This window comes from Gymnoscopelus microlampas (assembly GCF_963454915.1).
Source record: "Gymnoscopelus microlampas genome assembly, chromosome: 21".
NCBI classification, from domain to species: Eukaryota; Metazoa; Chordata; class Actinopteri; order Myctophiformes; family Myctophidae; genus Gymnoscopelus; species Gymnoscopelus microlampas.
The window spans coordinates 985330-999632 of NC_139958.1; the positions used below are offsets into that span (position 1 = coordinate 985330).

The following is a 14303-nucleotide window of genomic DNA, read 5'->3' on the forward strand; positions in this document are numbered from 1 at the left end:
GTTTACTGGTTCTATAGATCTATGTTTACTAGTGAAGGATCTATGTTTACTAGTACATCACTGTGTACTATAAGGTCAGCCTTATGCAGTCTGCCAGAGTCCAACAACTATGCTCTTCAACATTCTCTACCAAACGCTCCTGTGTTTTAATCTATCTAGTTAGTTAGGTTAGTAGTCTATTAGTAGTCTAGTACAGTGGTTCTCAAACTTTTTCATGTCAAGGACCCCCAAATAGACGCTTATTACCCCACGGACCCCCATTTGAAAAGATAAGCCAGGGACCCCAATAAGAGAAGGTTTTTATGGCTCTCTAGCAGTGATTCTCAACCATTTTAATTTCAAGGACCCCCAGTTTAATATGCATTTGGCTACGGACCCCCATTTAATGGCATTTATACCTCTGGGACCCCAATTCATATTGTAAAATCAATGTTAATTTAACTCTCAGAGTTACAGAACCATAAGGGTCCATTTGGTTCCTGTCCATCATTTAGCTGGGGACCCCCTGGAACCCCCTCAAGTACCCCTGGGGGTCCCCGGACCCCACTTTGAGAACCATGGGTCTAGTAGGTTAGCAGTCCTGTGGTTTTCACCACAACAGACCTGAGGCCCATTCTACAAATGTTCTCAAACGTTTTCGTGCCAATTAGGACCCCCAAAATGATATGTATTTGGCCTCGGACCCCCATCAAAAATGTTTTGTGCCAGGGAGACCCCCCAGAGGAGAATATTTGTTAAAACATTCAAAATTATTCAACATTTTAAAGTAAACACTTTGACTTTCAAGATTTCAGATGCACACAGATGTACAAGCTCACAGCGCGTCACTTTACGTGAGCTTGTACATCTGCTATGAATGACGTACAAAAACGAATTCCACCCACTTTTTTACCTTGTAAACCTGTGACAATAAACCTGATTCTGATTCTGCTTCTTTAGAAGAAGCACTGTTCTACATCCTTAATATAGCTCAAATCTAAAATGACACACTGCTGTCCAGGTTTGAATGGGTTAAAATACTGTGTTTGGAGTGTTTACATAAATGTTCACCAGATCTGATAATTGCTCACATTATTGATCCTGATGAAAACATCATCAAATTCATAAAAAATGAAAACAAAAAAAACATACAAATACGACTTTTTAAAAAAATGTCAAAGAAATTGTCCAAAGTGGCGAAAATAGCAGATCTACATGCTTGCAGATCTGCTATTTTTGCTATTCTTGAAATGGGATTTGAGTGACTAAGGGTCTTGGTTTTGGGTTTTTGAAAATACGCTCAACCTAGTGTAAGAGACAGGTCTGAAACATGAGCCCTAAATATTGATGATGAGGAGGATGAGGATGAGGAGGATGAGGATGGCTTCCCGCCGTGTGGGGACAGCAGTGGCGTTCAGTGGTGGCCAATAGAAATGCATTCCTTAATGTCCAATAGAAATGCATTCCTTAATGTCCATAGAAATGCATTCCTTAACGTCCAATAGAAATGCATTCCTTAATGTCCAATAGAAATGCATTCCTTAATGTCCATAGAAATGCATTCCTTAATGTCCATAGAAATGCATTCCTTAATGTCCAATAGAAATGCATTCCTTAACGTCCAATAGAAATGCATTCCTTAATGTCCAATAGAAATACATTCCTTAATGTCCAATAGAAATGCATTCATTAATGTCCAATAGAAATGCATTCCTTAATGTCCAATAGAAATGCATTCCTTAATGTCCAATAGAAATACATTCCTTAATGTCCATAGAAATGCATTCCTTAATGTCCATAGAAATGCATTCCTTAATGTCCATAGAAATGCATTCCTTAATGTCCAATAGAAATGCATTCCTTAATGTCCATAGAAATGCATTCCTTAATGTCCAATAGAAATGCATTCCTTAATGTCCATAGAAATGCATTCCTTAATGTCCATAGAAATGCATTCCTTAATGTCCAATAGAAATGCATTCCTTAATGTCCATAGAAATGCATTCCTTAATGTCCATAGAAATGCATTCCTTAATGTCCAATAGAAATGCATTCCTTAATGTCCATAGAAATGCATTCCTTAATGTCCAATAGAAATGCATTCCTTAATGTCCATAGAAATGCATTCCTTAATGTCCATAGAAATACATTCCTTAATGTCCAATAGAAATGCATTCCTTAATGTCCATAGAAATGCATTCCTTAATGTCCAATAGAAATGCATTCCTTAATGTCCATAGAAATACATTCCTTAATGTCCAATAGAAATGCATTCCTTAATGTCCATAGAAATACATTCCTTAATGTCCAATAGAAATGCATTCCTTAATGTCCAATAGAAATGCATTCCTTAATGTCCAATAGAAATGCATTTCTTAATGTCCAATAGAAATGCATTCCTTAATGTCCAATAGAAATGCATTCCTTAACGTCCAATAGAAATGCATTCCTTAATGTCCAATAGAAATGCATTCCTTAATGTCCATAGAAATGCATTCCTTAATGTCCATAGAAATGCATTCCTTAATGTCCATAGAAATGCATTCCTTAATGTCCAATAGAAATGCATTCCTTAATGTCCAATAGAAATGCATTCCTTAATGTCCATAGAAATGCATTCCTTAATGTCCATAGAAATGCATTCCTTAATGTCCAATAGAAATGCATTCCTTACACATCCACTGCCAGGCCCGTAGTCCTACGGGCCGTTAAATCCAACCGTTAACTGCCGTTCCCGTAGTCCTACGGGGCGGGTGTTTTCCCATGTTAAATCGTGCAGGTGCAGATTCCGGATTTTTTTTGCACTTCCGGTCTCGAAGTGGGCGGACCGGAAACGAAATAATACTGTTTCCGGTTTTTCTCCCGCCTCCGTTTCCTGTCTAGCGGTCAACTTTGGACGCCATTATCTCTGGCTTGTTGTTTTTCTCACCGCATCCACCATTTTAGCGTTTTCCTCTCGTTCTCCAGAATGCAGTGTCGGATCGCCGCACGGTTTTCAGCGTTTTGTTCGGTCGGGTCCCGTGTTTGTGTCGAACCAAATGAACGCGGATTTTAAACGGATTTAGCGGGGCCTATGACGGAATCAAAAAAACAAAAAAGGTAAGAAATTGCTTGGCACTACGATGGACGTTCTGAGATTAGCCGATGGCAGTCAATGTGTTAATGTCCAATAGAAATGCATTTCTTAATGTCCATAGAAATGAAGTACCTTTGTTGATTGCACTTATTGTAAGTCGCTTTGGATAAAAGCGTCTGCTAAATGACTGTAATGTAATGTAATGTAATACATGTTCTGTCTCTCAGCCACTGACACAGAGTGAAGGTGGGACTTAACGAGTTAAACATAGTTGAGCGCCGATGTCTGGCGCCAAACACAGCCGATCTACAAGCTCACAGCACATCAGGCTGTGGCGCGTTGTGAGCTTGTACATCGGCTATGTTTGGTGCCAGACATCGGCGCGCAGCTAAAGCGTATAAATGAGGCGTTGATGCAGACAGAAAACCACACACACACACACACACACACACACACACACACACACACACACACACACACACACGCACACTTTTGTATTACTATACTCGTGAGGACATCAACATTTTAGGAAGCCGATTTTATGATTGATTTATGATTTTTTGGGGGGAATTAAAAACCGCAAGTCTAAAGCCGAAAAATAGCAGATCTACAAGCTCACAACGTGTCGCAGCGCTGTTTGACATCGCCACTCAACTATAAGTATGAAATAGGGGAAAATCAAACCCCAACCCCCTAAACCTAACCTCTAAAGGTCTAAATCCTAAACCTAACCCCAACCGGAATCTTTTTCTAATTGTAAACATAGCTCTAAAAATCTTTTTTACAACCATGAAATAACAATTTCTCTTGTGAGGACCAAGAAAATGGTTCCTCACAACATCTTTTTCTCATATTCTACTATTCTTGTGGGGACGTTTGGTCCTCATAAGTATAGTAATACAACACACACACACACACACACACACACACACACACACACACACACACACACACACACACACACACACACACACACACACACACACACACACACACACACACTCTATTGTGGCTCCTCCTCTTGCTGTGACAGGGGCGGCGGGGGCGGGGTTTTGGCTCTAGTCTGCTCCTCAGTTCCCGAGCCGCCCTCTGCATTGTTAGCTAACGCCGTCGTGCTTCCGCTAGCGCTAGCGAACTCGTTGCTGCCTCCGCTGCCGGCGCCGCTGCCGCTCTGCAGGAACTTGCGCAGGTCCTTGAGCGCGGGCCTCAGCATCTGCACCAGGGCCAGCAGCGCCGCCTGCGTTCCCTCCAGCGCCTGCGCCTGCCGCTCCTGCGCGTACGCCTGCGCCTCCTGCGAGCGCCGCATGGCCTGCAGCAGCTCGTTCTGGCCCTCCAGGTGCTGCGCGATCTGACGCACGTGCACGTTGGTGACGCGCTGCTCCTGCAGGAGGCGCGCCGAGTTGAGGGCGATGCGACTCTTCAGCTCCTGGGGTTTGGCCTGGCTCTGGGGCAGCGGGGGCGAGCCGGCCGAGGCCCCGCCCCCCAGCATGTCCACGGTGGTGGGCGTGGCCTCTACGGTGGCGACCACGGCCGAGGCGGGGTCTCCCACCGTGGTGGTGCAGTACTCCACCACCCCCCCCTCCTCCATGCTGTGGTAGGTGGTCTCTGTGGGAGACCAAGACGGAGACATCATTGGGATGAAAGACAAATAACTACATAACTTAGTATACACAACTACACATGACTATTCATAAGTACACATAACTAACTACACACATAACTACACACATAACTACACATAACTACACACATAACTACACACAGCTACACACAGCTTACCATTGAGTTGCTTAGCTTCATCACACACGGCCCCTGGTCCTGTTGGCAGAGCTGAAGAGACATCAAACACATTAGATCAGGGGTCTTCAACCTTTTCAGGCCAAGGACCCCCTAACTGAGAGAGAGATGAAGCAGGGACCCCCTACTCTATATTGTATAAAATTGTGTTTCAGATTCAACTTTTTTTGTTCACTTGGTCTGCTCTTTTTTTCCCTCTACACCAAACACCTCTTTGCCGATAGCCGATCTATCATCATTATAGCCGATCTACAAGCTCACAACGCCTCGCGCTGCGAGGCGTTGTGAGCTTGTAGATCGGCTATTTTTTGGCTAAAGTTCTCCTCAGGAAAGGGATGTTATGGTTCAAGTGCTTAATGTTAGGTAAAAAAAATAAGAAAAAAAATAGGAACAATTAGAAAGAAATTAGAAAAAAATAGAAAAAATTAGGTAAAAAAACTCTTATCACACAAAGATTTGGCGGACCCCCTGTAGTAACTCTGAGGACCCCCTAGGGGTCCCGGACCCCCTGTTGAAGACCCCTGCATTAGATTCATTCATCGAGTCCCCACTCACAATCACAACACCAACAGGGAGCTCCACACATCACGGTCAACCCAGATTTGGCTCAAACAAGGGGTTCAATTTGTTCTACTGCTATGCCACCAAAATGGTGCCTACCAACATGCTTATTTTTTGGGCTTGTTTCCTAATGTTCTTTAAACCCTTGGTTCTCAAAGTGGGGTCCGGGGACCCCTAGGGGTACTTGAGGGGGTTGCAGGGGGAACCCAGCAAAATGTGTAAATATAGCATCAGAATAATTTTAACCTTTTACACTTTGGGCTATTCAAAAACAGCAGATTTACAATCTCATAGCGCGGCACCGAGTGCCGCGCTATGAGCTTGTAGATCTGCTGTTTTTGAAAAATCTTGAACATTTGTGCAAATCTTTGAATATATGTTTTTTAAAGCGAACATTTGTAACTCAAATCTTTGCTTCTGGGGGGTCCCTGGAACAAAATATCTTTAGATGGGGGTACGCTGCCAAATACATATCATTTTGGGGGTCCTTGACATGAAAAAGTTTGAGAACCACTGCTTTAAACCATAGATAAGAAAGGCATGGTTTAAACCTGCTGTTCTAAAATATATCATGTCAAGGACCCTCAAATGAATATGTAATTACTATTCAAGGACCCCCCCCGTCTGAAAACATTGTGTGCCCGGGACGTACACCGCAACAACATTTGTGTTGTTAAAATGTTTCCAAAATATTCCACATTTAACTGACCCTCAGTGAGCGTGTTGTAGTAATGTAGTAGTAGAGTAGTAACGCCTGACCCTCAGTGAGCGTGACAGTGGTGACAGTGTAGTAATGTAGTAGTAGAGTAGTAACGCCTGACCCTCAGTGAGCGTGTTGTAGTAATGTAGTAGTAGAGTAGTAACGCCTGACCCTCAGTGAGCGTGTCGTAGTAATGTAGTAGTAGAGTAGTAACGCCTGACCCTCAGTGAGCGTGTTGTAGTAATGTAGTAGTAGAGTAGTAATGCCTGACCCTCAGTGAGCGTGCTGTAATAATGTAGTAGTAGAGTAGTAACGCCTGACCCTCAGTGAGCGTGACAGTGGTGACAGTGTAGTAATGTAGTAGTAGAGTAGTAACGCCTGACCCTCAGTGAGCGTGTCGTAGTAATGTAGTAGTAGAGTAGTAACGCCTGACCCTCAGTGAGCGTGTCGTAGTAATGTAGTAGTAGAGTAGTAACGCCTGACCCTCAGTGACAGTGTAGTAATGTAGTAGTAGAGTAGTAACGCCTGACCCTCAGTGAGCGTGTCGTAGTAATGTAGTAGTAGAGTAGTAACGCCTGACCCTCAGTGAGCGTGTCGTAGTAATGTAGTAGAGTAGTAACGCCTGACCCTCAGTGACAGTGTAGTAATGTAGTAGTAGAGTAGTAACGCCTGACCCTCAGTGAGCGTGTCGTAGTAATGTAGTAGTAGAGTAGTAACGCCTGACCCTCAGTGACAGTGTAGTAATGTAGTAGTAGAGTAGTAACGCCTGACCCTCAGTGACAGTGTAGTAATGTAGTGGTAGAGTAGTAACGCCTGACCCTCAGTGACAGTGTAGTAATGTAGTAGTAGAGTAGTAACGCCTGACCCTCAGTGACAGTGTAGTAATGTAGTAGTAGTAGAGTAGTAACGCCTGACCCTCAGTGAGCGTGTTGTAGTAATGTAGTAGTAGAGTAGTAACGCCTGACCCTCAGTGAGCGTGTCGTAGTAATGTAGTAGTAGAGTAGTAACGCCTGACCCTCAGTGACAGTGTAGTAATGTAGTAGTAGAGTAGTAACGCCTGACCCTCAGTGACAGTGTAGTAATGTAGTGGTAGAGTAGTAACGCCTGACCCTCAGTGACAGTGTAGTAATGTAGTGGTAGAGTAGTAACGCCTGACCCTCAGTGAGCGTGTTGTAGTAATGTAGTAGTAGAGTAGTAACGCCTGACCCTCAGTGAGCGTGTTGTAGTAATGTAGTAGTAGAGTAGTAACGCCTGACCCTCAGTGACAGTGTAGTAATGTAGTAGTAGAGTAGTAACGCCTGACCCTCAGTGACAGTGTAGTAATGTAGTAGTAGAGTAGTAACGCCTGACCCTCAGTGAGCGTGACGGTGGTGACGGGGAGGCCCAGCTCCTGGTCCTCCTCCCCGGCGGGCAGGCTGATGATGGTGGCCTCCCCCAGGAGGTTACAGATGCGTTGCTGCATGGCGGTGAGGATGACGGGCACGGCCGGGGCGCCGCAGCAGTCCGCCGGGGCCCCGCCGCCGCCCGGCCCGCCCCCGGCCCCGCCCTCTATGGCGGCCCGCGCCTGCGCCACCTTGCGCCGCACCTCCGTCTTCATGTCCGACCACTTCTTCTTCACCTCGGCCAGCTCGCGCGGACACGTGGTCACCGCGTTCACCTGGTTGATGAAGACTTCATTAACACAGAGGTACCGTTTGATACAAAAGGATGCTGAAAGGAATAAAGCCAGGAAAGAACTATGGCTTGTTACCATTGAGGTGAACAGTAAACAGTTGGGGGGGGGGGGGCATTTCTGGAGATGAGCTTAAGACTTTTTACAGGGACCAGATCTACAAATTGCAGCCACCTGTAGGTTCTCTTTTAGAGTGGTTTTGAAGGAGAGTAACCTTAAACCTAACCCTAAACCTAAACCTAAACCTAAACCTAAACCTAACCCTAACCCTAACCTTAAACCTAACCCTAACCTTAAACCTAACCCTAACCTTAAACCTAACCCTAAACCTAACCTTAACCTTAAACCTAACCCTAAACCTAACCCTAACCTTAAACCTAACCCTAAACCTAACCTTAACCTTAAACCTAACCCTAAACCTAACCTTAACCTTAAAGTTGTTCCGTGCAAATTTCCAAAAAACGACTTTTAGAAGCCTCTGCTGGTCATTACCGTCACTGCAGGCCGTTCGTTTATCCTCTGTTACCCAGAATTCCATTCGTTTTCACCGGAAGACGGAAGTGTTTCAAAAAGCGTTCTTTTAATTGTTTTATACGATCTGTGGATCGTTTCTCTTATCCAGTGGAGCTTTAGTTACCGTGAGCTGTGTTTTCTTTTTCTGTTTTTTTTCGTTCTTCAAATCATACAATCTCTTAAAATCAGCGTGAGTTTCCTTTTGTTATTAGCGCGGTAGTTCCTGGCCAAACAGGAAACCGGCGCGGTAGTTCCTGGCCAAACAGGAACCCCGTGGATTTCCGCTTCCATTTCCGGCCAGATTACGTCATTTTCGAGGGAACGTCATGCTCGACGGCGTTCAATAGAAAATATATAAATAAAAGGCTTTCGGGGGTGAAATTCTTGGAGTGGGTGTTGTGAAACATTTGCCACTCACAAAAGATATACAATTTAACTTTAGTTTTACTGAAAACGTTACCTAGTATTACTTTAAACCTAACTCTAAACATAACCCTAAACCTTAACCTTAACCCTAACCCTAACCTTAAAACCCTGTCCACCTTGGCGAAACACGGGGAAAAGAGAGTCACCCGAAAAAGGTTTAGACCAAGTGTATGACTGTACCTGATGTTTACATTTCTGACTAATAAAATATTCAATCAATCAATCAATCAATCAATCAATCAATCAATCCCCTGAGTCACCCTAGCATCAAGCAGGGGTTTAACGAATTAAACCCCAGCATCGGTATTGTGGGGAAAGCTTTCTTTGAAAACAGCAGATCGACAAGCTCACAACGCACGTCAATCGGCTATTTCCAGCGAAAGCTTCCCCCACAATAACAGAAAAACAGAAAAGACACTACTCCTGGCCCTGAGGGACTCCGGTCAGCCACAAACATGGGGGTGTAAGGGGTTAAATAAATACCTTGGTCAGGATGTCCAGCCACGCCCCGTTCTTGGCCAGGTGTGTGACGCCGGCATTGAAGTGGTTAACCAGCACGTGCTTGTGTCTCTCGATCTCCTCCACGATGATCTCCACCTGAAACACACAACACCTTAAACACTGTAAACACTGTAAACACCGTAAACATGTAAACACTGTAAACACTGTAAACACTGTAAACATGTAAACACTGTAAACACTGTAAACACTGTAAACACCGTAAACACCGTAAACACCGTGAACACCGTAAACACTGTGAACACTGTAAACACTGTAAACACCGTAAACACCGTAAACACCGTAAACACCGTAAACACTGTAAGATGATCTCCACCTGAAACATACAACACTGTTAACACTGTAAACACTGTAAACACTGTAAACACCGTAAACACTGTAAACACTGTAAACACTGTAAACACTGTAAACACTGTAAGATGATCTCCACCTGAAACATACAACACTGTAAACACTGTAAACACTGTAAACACTGTAAACACCGTAAACACCGTAAACACTGTAAACACTGTAAACACTGTAAACACCGTAAACACTGTAAACACTGTAAACACTGTAAACACTGTAAGATGATCTCCACCTGAAACATACAACACTGTAAACACTGTAAACACTGTAAACACCGTAAACACCGTAAACACTGTAAACACTGTAAACACTGTAAACACCGTAAACACTGTAAACACTGTAAACACTGTAAACACTGTAAACACCGTAAACACTGTAAACACTGTAAACACCGTAAACACTGTAAACACTGTAAACACTGTAAACACTGTAAGATGATCTCCACCTGAAACATACAACACTGTAAACACTGTAAACACTGTAAACACCGTAAACACTGTAAACACTGTAAACACTGTAAACACTGTAAACACTGTAAACACCGTAAACACTGTAAACACCGTAAACACCGTAAACACTGTAAACACTGTAAACACCGTAAACACTGTAAACACCGTAAACACCGTAAACACCGTAAACACCGTAAACATGTAAACACTGTAAACACTGTAAACACCGTAAACACCGTAAACACCGTAAACACTGTAAACACCGTAAACGTCATAAACGTTATAAATGTTTATGGCAGGGGTCTTTAACATTTTCAGGCCAAGGACCCCCTAGCTGAGAGAGAGATGAAGCAGGGACCCCCCACTATATTGTATAAAATTGTGTTTCAGATGAAACTTTTTTTGTTTACTTGGTCTGCCCTTTTTTCCCTCTGCACCTATACCGCTTTGCCAAAAAATAGCAGATCTACAAGCTCACACTGATATTTTTGGCTAAAGTTCTCCTCAGAAAAGGGATGCTAGGGCTCAAGTGGTTAAGGTAAATTAAATAATGATATCACACAAAGACTTTGGCGGACCCCCTGTGGTAACTCTGAAGACCCCCTAGGGGTTCCGGACCCCCTGTTGAAGACCCCTGGTTTATGGTGTTTATGATGATCTCCACTTGAAACAGAAAACATCGTAAACATTGTAAACAGCGTAAACCTCGTAAACAGCGTTAACATCTTAAAAACATAATAAATGTTTATGGTTATGAAGATCTTCACCTCGCGCTCACTGAAGTTCATCTTCCTCTTCTTCGCCAGCGACGCCATTATTATTGTTCTTTATGTTCGTCAACATTCATTAATTGGTCTTTTCTTTTGTTACGTAGGGGGGGGGGGAGATAATTGTGCGTATTGTACGCAAAAAATACTATTTCCTTGTAGTTGATGTGCGCAACGTAATGGCGGTTCCAGAATCGGCTTCTTCTTCTTCTTCCTCCTGCTAGTAGCGTAGATGGAGCTCCGCCCACCTGGGCTTGTGATTGGTTCAACATGTGTGAAGCTCTGCCCATCTAGGGTTGTTATTTGTTCAATGTGTGCCAAGCTCCGCCCACCTGGGCTTGTGATTGGTTCGAGGTGTGCCTGTCACTGGATCCCCGCCCACCTGCGGTTGTGATTGGTTCAACGTGGTGCATGTCACTGGAGCTCCGCCCACCTGGGGTTGTGGTTGGCTCAACGTGTGCATGTTACTGGCGAGTCTTACGTTCCTATTGGCTGTTGGAGCTGCCGCTCTGATGAGCCAGCCAACCACAAGCCTCGAGAACCATGGAGAATGGTTGAAGCTCAGAAGGCTGGAGGCCAAGCCTGGTACGCTACTGCGCATGCTTCTACTGTCTGTAACGCTAGTGCGCATGCTCCGTCAGCTCCAACATTGGAGCCAATATCCTACTTTACAATACTCCTACTACAAGATAATGGGCAGTACTCGAGTAAATGTACTTCATTACTGTCCAGCACTGGTTGTATTGTTAGTTCCATATGAGCTGTAGCACTATTATTATTATTATTATTATTATAAGTACTCCCATTTTCTACTTAAGTAAAAGTATCAATACTGCAATGTAGAAATAATAATAGTTACAAGTAAAAGGCCCGTGTTCAAAATGTTACTTGAGTAAAAGTACAAAAGCATTGGCATCAAAATATACTTGAAAAAAAAATGTTAGTACTTTTATTTTCAAACATTTAGTGTTTGAAAATAGCAGATCTACAAGCTCACAGTGCATCACATCCATAGTCTGGCATCGTGACGTGGTGTGAGCTTGTAGATCTGCTATTTTCAAATAGCCTAGGTATAAAATAGGGCTAAAGTGGTTAATGTATGTTTTGTAATGTAATAATTAATATCTGCAAAGTAACTATAGTAACTAAAGTTTTCAAATAATTGTAGTGGAGTAAAAGTACAATATTTGCCTTGAAATCTCAAGAAACAGCTTTCTATATATATCATATATTATATCAGTGCTTTTACCCAATAGGTTTCAGCATTATTTAATATTATTTTACATTATTTTATAGTTTCATTTATTTAAACTTACATTCATCTGGCTCAAAGTGTTTGGCCAGCAGATGGCAGCAGAGGATTAGCAGACTGGACAGTTATTCTGTCTCTCACACACGCACGCACACACGAAACAAAGACAGACATTGAGCGACAGAGAAGCGTATAAATACACACTGCAGTACACACTTACACACACTGCAGTACACACTTATACACAATAAATACACACTGCAGTACACACTTATACACAATAAATACACACTGCAGTACACACTTATACACAATAAATACACACTGCAGTACACACTTATACACGAAAAAACTGCACATTGCACCAGTGGCATACGCCTCCCGTAGACAAGAAAGGCAGTGAAAAAAATCCAAACAGAATAATGGCCGTCGGGCCATTAGCCCGCCAGGCAGCCGATCACTACCGTATCCATTCAGCAGAGCGACCCTGGCCTAGTGATGCAAATGTATGCCTTTGTCTTCATGGGGTGCCAGCCTGCCAAGAGTGCCAGGGGTGGGGGTCTGGGCCATCACCTGTACTCACCTGGCATAAAAGGGGCTCTGAGAGCAGCTTGAGCCATTCATTACTAAACTACAACATGAAGAGACCACCGCTGAAGAACAGATTCATCCAGAGGACGCTACCTTTCACCACCAGGACCAGCGCAATACATACATTGATTATACTTGCATATTGTTTTTATTTTCCATTAATGTGGCCTTGTATTGCGAATTTGTACTTCCATGTACTGTTGTTCTCATGTCTTACTAAATAAAGTACATCAATCAATCATTTAATAAACCAGTGCTATTGAACAGCCTTTACTGTGTGTGTGTGGGTTTTAAACTCTGTTTTAATAAATCAGTGCTATTGAACAGCCTTTACTGTGTGTGTGTGTGTGTGTGTGTGTGTGTGTGTGTGTGTGTGTGTGTGTGTGTGTGTGTGTGTGTGTGTGTGTGTGTGTGTGTGTTTTAAACTCTGTTTTAATAAATCAGTGCTAGTGAACAGCCTTTACTGTGTGTGGGTTTTAAACTGTTTAAATAAATCAGTGCTATTGAACAGCCTTTACTGTGTGTGGGTTTTAAACTCTGTTTTAATAAATCAGTGCTATTGAACAGCCTTTACTGTGTGTGTGTTTTAAACTGTTTTAATAAATCAGTGCTATTGGACAGCCTTTACTGTGTGTGGGTTTTAAAAAGAATGAACCAATGCTAAGTATTAATAAGCACTTCTGACTAAACCTCCTAACTCCATTGGATCCTCAAACTGTCGATTAGAATGACGAAGTCTGCACATTAATGGTCAAAAAGCTCCTAACTCCACTTGAGCTGTGTTTGGGTAAAGTGATGATCAGACCAGTGGCACTGACTTCAGTGGCAATGGAGTGCATGGAAAAGCTGGTTCTTCAGTCCATGAACTCTGTTATTCCTGACTCATTGGACCCCCTACAGTTTGCCTACCACATCTGTGGATGTCGGTGGCACTTCATTCTACATTGGAACACCTGGACAAAAGCATAACATATGTACGTATGCTCATTCTGGATTACAGCTCGGCTTTCAACATAATACGGCCTATGAAGCTATGTACCAACACCCACCTGCAACTGGATATTGGACTTCCTGATAGACAGGCCATAAGTGGTGAGGATGGGAAATAAGATCACAGTTAGTACTGGAAGTCCTAAACTCTATTCCTTGTACACGCATGACTGTGTTTCCACCCAGAAGAGTAACATCATAATAAAGTAAGTAAGCCGATGACACGACCATCCTGGGCCTTATTAAGGAAGGAGACGAGTCAGGGAACAGGGAACAGGTGAACAACATCATCAGCTACGGAGAGGACAATGACCTCGTCCTCAATGTGGAGAAAACCAAGGAAGTCATTCTGGATTTTAAGAGGGGACCTCCCACACTGTGACCCCTCATCATCAAGGGAACAGAGGTGGGTTTTAGGAGGGGACCTCCCACACTGTGACCCCTCACCATCAAGGGAACAGAGGTGGGTTTTAGGAGGGGACCTCCCACACTGTGACCCCTCATCATCAAGGGAACAGAGGTGGGTTTTAAGAGGGGACCTCCACCTCCCACACTTTTTATTGATCCAATAAAAAGTATTAAAAAGCGCTTCTGACTCATTGGATCCTCAAACTGTGAGTCAAACTATCTAACTCAGGTTTTGTTTTCCCGTCTTGACTTCCT

The 14303-nt window shown here is 43.3% G+C and overlaps 1 protein-coding gene across 1 annotated transcript; it reads right to left on the reverse strand.

Moving 5' to 3' along the window:
- Positions 1 to 3989: 3989 nt before the first annotated feature.
- On the reverse strand, positions 3990 to 10999 carry naif1 (nuclear apoptosis inducing factor 1). Its single transcript, XM_084047457.1, has 5 exons — positions 10808 to 10999; positions 9208 to 9321; positions 7464 to 7770; positions 4835 to 4885; positions 3990 to 4660 (listed from the first exon to the last, which is right to left on the reverse strand). The coding sequence occupies exons 1-5, from the start codon at positions 10853 to 10855 to the stop codon at positions 4059 to 4061; spliced, it is 1122 nt and encodes a 373-aa protein (XP_083903583.1). The 5' UTR covers positions 10856 to 10999; the 3' UTR covers positions 3990 to 4058.
- Positions 11000 to 14303: the final 3304 nt, after the last annotated feature.

Excerpts from the sequence above, each read along its gene's own strand:
- naif1 (XM_084047457.1), bottom strand. The coding sequence starts at position 10,855 with ATGGCGTCGCTGGCGAAGAAGAGGAAGATGAACTTCAGTGAGCGCGAG. Across the intron at positions 4,886-7,463 it reads CACCGTCACGCTCACTGAGG|CTCTGCCAACAGGACCAGGG; the intron begins GTCAGGCGTTAC and ends ATGTCTCTTCAG. Across the intron at positions 4,661-4,834 it reads TGAAGCTAAGCAACTCAATG|AGACCACCTACCACAGCATG; the intron begins GTAAGCTGTGTG and ends GGTCTCCCACAG.